The sequence below is a fragment of the Gekko japonicus genome, unplaced genomic scaffold (genome assembly GCF_001447785.1).
Source record: "Gekko japonicus isolate JY-2015 unplaced genomic scaffold, Gekko_japonicus_V1.1 scaffold3687, whole genome shotgun sequence".
Lineage (NCBI taxonomy): Eukaryota > Metazoa > Chordata > Lepidosauria > Squamata > Gekkonidae > Gekko > Gekko japonicus.
The window spans coordinates 107,340-112,602 of NW_015171006.1; the positions used below are offsets into that span (position 1 = coordinate 107,340).

The following is a 5,263-nucleotide window of genomic DNA, read 5'->3' on the forward strand; positions in this document are numbered from 1 at the left end:
TTCAGCAGCTTTGAGCGCAGCGGGGCTCCGGGCTTCAGCTTGGCTTTGGGGAACTGGGACAGGTAGGTCATGACGGAGTGCTCATCCACATTGGGGTCGACGATCTCTTCGGGGGCGATCACCTGCGGCGGAGGGGAAGGAACAACGTGAGAGGCATTTCCTTCGATCTCAGGTGTCCCCCAGTGTGGTGACCCCGTAGGGTTGCCAGCTTCCAGGTGGGTAAACACAGAAAACACCGTGTTGAAATAATAAACCCAATATCCACATGCACTTATAGCTAAATACATTTGCTTTATATACAACCTAGCAGTTCGAAAGCAAGAAACTGCAAGTCGATAAATAGGTACCACTTCGGTGGGAAGGTCACAGCGTTCCGTACGCCTTGGTGTTTAGTCATGCCGGCCACATGGCCACGGAGACGTCTTCGGACAGCGCTGGCTCTTCGGCTTTGAAACGGAGACGAGCACCGCAACCCTAGAGTCAGACTCGACTGGCTTTTGAGCAAGGGAAACCTTTACCTTTACACAACATCAACATCATCTGGAAGAAGACCGTTGGACTCTTCATGTTATATAACTTAGTTTGAAAGTGTCTGAAATGGGATGTTGTCGTTTGAAAGTGTTTACAATACACTAGAGTTGATGTTGTGTATAAAAAGTAAATATATGTTTTCTGTGTTTATCTAACTTAGCCGTGTTCCCTGTGTGCTTGTTGAGCCTCCATGTGGGGCCTGGGGATCTCCTGCTTTCACAGCCGATCTCCAGCTGACGGAGATCAGCTCCCCTGGAGAAAAGGGCTGCTCTGAAGGGTGGACCCTGTGGCCTTGGACCATGCCGGGCCCCTCCCCTCCTCCAAACCCCGCCCTCTCCTGGCTCCACCCCCAAAGTCTCCAGGTATTTTCCAACCGGGACCTGGCAACCCTATGACCCTGCCATCTTTCCTCGCGCCCACCAAAGCAGCAGGGTCGTGTGGGACTTTTGGAGACTGGAGGGGCCGTGCAGGTTTTTAAAAACGTCGCTTGGGCAGCAGCCGCCGCCACAGCACAGGGATCTTCACTGTGGCCGCCATTTTGCGACCGGCTCTGCCTACTGCAGCGGCCATTTTGTGCTGGCCGTTTTGTGGCTGTGCGCACCACACCTGTAGCCTGACTTGCCTCTGAAGGAGCTCCGGGCCGTGAACATGGTTCTCTCCTCCTCCTTTTATCCTCACACTAACCCTCTGAGGTAGGCAAGGCTTTAGGGTTGCCATTCCTCCAGTGGGGCCAGGAGATGCATCAGTTTCGGGGGGCCCAATCCGCCGTGGCCCGGCAGGCTGGTAGAGGAAACCCCACCCCGAGAAGCTCCAGCACAATAACATCACCTGGGAGTGATATCATCGTGTTTCCAATGTCAGGGTCGACGGTCTAGGTTTTGGGTAAAACTCTATGGCTTGGAGGCCCAAAAAACCATAGAGTTTTGCCCAGAACCTAAAGCGTCACCCCCAATGTCGGAAGTGCGATGACGTCACTTCTGGGTGATGTCATGGCGGTGTGTACGCTTTGCGCGCATGCCAGAAGAACTCCAGAGAAGATCTGGCAACCCTACAAAGTTAGCTGTTGTGGATTTCCCGGGTTGTGTGGCCGTGGTCTTGGCATTGCAGGACCCGACGTTCGCCAGCAGCTGTGACTAGCATCCTCAGAGGTATAACACAGAAAGATGGAGTACTCTCTGAGTCAAGGTGAGAAGCAAAAAAACGGTAGGCAGGTAATTTATATCCACTCAGGAAGGTGGGGTAGGGCCGAGTCATTATCTTGTAGGAGTTCCCCGGGCTGTGAAACATGCTAATGGAGGAGCTTTCCTGAGGGGGTTCTTTTGCATATGGATTGTTTCCTGAGGAGGCTTCCTGTTTCCTGAGGAGGTTCTTTTGCATGTGGATTGGCTGTTGGAATTCTAATCTTATCGGTAGTGCTATTGTCAGATGTAGAACCTTTTGTCTACAAAGCTTCATGTTGGAAGAGAAATTTGAACCCAGGATTCTCCCACATTCTAGTCTGACACTCTGACTACTCCGCCAAAGAATAGCTGCCTTGCCTCCTAACAGTACAACAACTGGAGATACACAGTGAGAAACAGCAATAAGAACAAAACTGTGTACAAAACGATTCACCAAAAATCTAACAGGGCTTCTATCCACGTGACGGTCGTGGGACGCCATGGGACCAGTGTGGGAAGTGGGTGGAGTGCCCGACTAGTACCTGGAAGACTTGAGTTCACATCCCAGTTTCTCCCGCGAAACTTTGCTTTACCTAGCCTACCTCACAGGGTTGTTGTGAGGACAATGCAAGATGAGAGAGCCGCGCATGTTGCCCTGAGCTCCTTGGGAGGAAGGCAGGATAGAAACAGATTAGATCTACTAGCTGGACACCCAAGGCAACAAGCCAAACGTTCCTGCAGCACTGAGAGGCCATCAAAACCCTCGCCCTGTTGAACTCCTGCCCATCACGCAACTGTTGAACTCAGCTCTGTCGCAATATTTGCAGCCCCTGGAATAGACCGAGGATCTCTGTCACCTGGAGATCGCTTGGAATAGCGGGAAATCTCCAGACCCCACCCAGAGGTTGGCGACTTTAATTTTAGCTCTATCCAGAAAACGGTGGAAATTCTAAGAGGGGGGGGGGCATGGCCCAGCACCCTCAGCGCAGATGCTCCCTCTAAGCTGTGGAATCATATGAGCAAAAATTCTACTTTGTGAGCTACTCGCATTAAAGTTGTGAGCAAGCGATTTGGCTGCTGCAGAAATCAGTTTGCTCTGGAGCCATCCTTCCTGAGCTAAGACAAAAAGGCGTGAGCCGGGGGCTAAAAAACTGTGAGCTGGCTCGCAATAACTAAGCTTAGAGGGAACCCTGCTCAGCACTCTCCTCCCCCCCCGCCCCCTCCCTTGAAAGCTTGTCCTCCCCCCTCGGGGGAAACGGCTACCTGAGGCACCCCCAGCCAATCGTCGGCTTGCTGCATCGCTTCCCGGGCATTCTCCACCGGCTGGTTGGGGTCCCAGGTCTCCCAGTCCGGGCACAGGCCTAGAGGAAGGAGAGAAGAAGGCAGCGTCAGACGGGCGGCTTCGGCCTTGGCAGCCGACTCCAGACAATAGGGGCATTGTGGCCTCCCTTGGCACGGCCGGCCGATCCCTCCCTGAAGGGCCGCGGTCCGTATCTGGCTGCACCCCAGATAATCCTCTGACCACCACCTGCTCCCAGGCAGGACAGACCCGGATGTCTGCAGCCCCTGGAATGGACCGGGGAAGCCACGTCCTTCCCCTGCTTCCGGAGGGGGGGGGGATATCAGGGAGATGAGGAAGGGGTGCAGAAATAGATGGGGCTTGGCGGGCCAGAATTTCCATCTGGGGAGAAAGAAGCTGCAAACTGGCAAGCTTATTGCTCCCTGTAATCAACATTAACGCTTTATTTTATTGACTGGCCTTCATAGGAACATCAGGAGAGCCCCGATGGATGAGGCCAATGAGGGTCCATCCAGTCCAGCCTCCTGTCTCACACAGTGGCCAGCCAGTTCCTCTGGAGGGCCAACAAGAGGGCAGAGAGGCTGAGGCCTTCATAAGGACATCAGAAGAGCCCTGCTGGATCAAGCCAGTGAGGGTCCATCTAGTCCAGCCTCCCATCTCACACAGGAGCCAACCGGTTCCTCTGGAGGGCCAACAACAGGGCACAGGGGCCAAGGCCTTCCTAAGAACATCAGAAGTGCCCTACTGGATCAGACCAGTGAGGGTCCCTCTAGTCCAGCATCCTGTCTCACTAGGGTTGCCAAATTGTTTTTACCTGGCGGCGGGGGGCTCGCGTTCGGCGTTGTCAGTGCGCGCGCGCCACATGCACGTCATCTGGATGTGACGTGATGACGCCAGGCATGCTGGGGGCGGGCCCACAGCCACAAAACACTCTATGTTTTCCCCTCAAATGGCTGTGGCCCCGCCCCCAGCGTGCCTGGTGTCATCACGTCACATCCGGATGACGTGCACGCCGGGGTGGGGTTTCCCCCGGGGCCCGATTCCACCGCGGCAGAAATCGGGCCTCCAAAGCGGGGGGAAATCTGCCCCCCGGGGGGATTTGGCAGCCCTATGTCTCACACAGGGACCAACCAGTTCCTCTGGAGGGCCAACAACAGGGCACAGAGGCCATCAGAGGAGCCCTGCCGGACCAGACCAGTGAGGGTCCATCTCGTCCAGCCTCCCGTCTCACACAGGGGCCAGCCAGTTCCTCTGGAGGTCCAACAACAGGGCAGAGAGGCTGAGGCCTTCTTTAGAACCTCAGAGGAGCCCTGCTGGATCAGGCCAGTGGTCCATGTAGTCCAGCATCTTGTCTCACACAGGGGCCAACCGGTTCCTTTGGAGGGCCAGCAACAGGGCAGAGAGGCCGAGGCCTTCATATGAACATCAGAAGAGCCCTGTTGGATCAGACCATTTGTCCACCTCGCGCAGCATCCCGCCGCACACACGGTGCCCAACCTTGCCCAACCTATTCGTAATAGCAGGAGGACTCCAGCCCCTGCCTGGAGGTTAGCAGCCACTGAGGTCGCTCCCGTCCCCAAACCCCACCGTCTCCAAGCTCCACCCCCAAATCTCCAGGAATTCCCCAGCCCAGAGTTGGCAACCCAATGTGGACAAGGAGAAGGCCTCTGCCCTGGCTGCACAAGACATTAAATCAGGCCATAGGGAGATGGCTTAATTGGCGGTGGGAGGGCGTGTGGCCTGACGGAGGGCTCGGAAACATCCGGCCTCTAAGGCAGGCAGCGGGAATCCCCCAGAGCGAGGGAGAAACGAGGCCAAGAACGGAGGCGGTGTGGGGGGGGAGGTTAGCGGCTGGGGGGGGAGAGACTCGCAGGGAGACTTTCGACATATAAGGCTTCTTCGTGGCTTCTGCTAAGGTAAACTTGGCCAGCGGCTGAAGGAGAGCAACCGGCTTGGAACGCTCCCCGGCCTGTTGGAACCATAACCCTTTCCCCAAATCTAGGAGTTTGGAGAAGCATGTCTGCGGGGGGAGGGTGAAATTGGTTAGGGGGGGTCCTTACAGGAGCCACTGGAGAGAGTGACTCCCCCACCCCCACCCCACCCCCGGCTCTTCCCAGGGATTATTTTCACCCAGGAGTCGCCAGGTCTGAGAGCCAGTCTGGTGTCGTGGTGAAGAAGAAGAAGAAGAAGAAGAAGAAGAAGAAGAAGAAGAAGAAGAAGAAGAAGAAGAAGAAGAAGAAGAAGAAGAAGAAGAGGAAGAAGAGGAAGAAGA

At 55.4% G+C, this 5,263-nt stretch overlaps 1 protein-coding gene across 1 annotated transcript in view; it reads right to left on the reverse strand.

Moving 5' to 3' along the window:
• Positions 1–5,263, reverse strand: part of FLNC (filamin C) — a 96,550-nt gene that overhangs the window by 88,342 nt on the left and 2,945 nt on the right. Inside the window, exons 2-3 of the mRNA XM_015419014.1 lie at positions 2,955–3,052; positions 1–122 (exon numbers count right to left, since the gene is read on the reverse strand). Of these exons, the coding sequence (XP_015274500.1) occupies positions 1–122; positions 2,955–3,052 (220 nt within the window). The remainder of the gene's footprint in view (positions 123–2,954; positions 3,053–5,263) is intronic.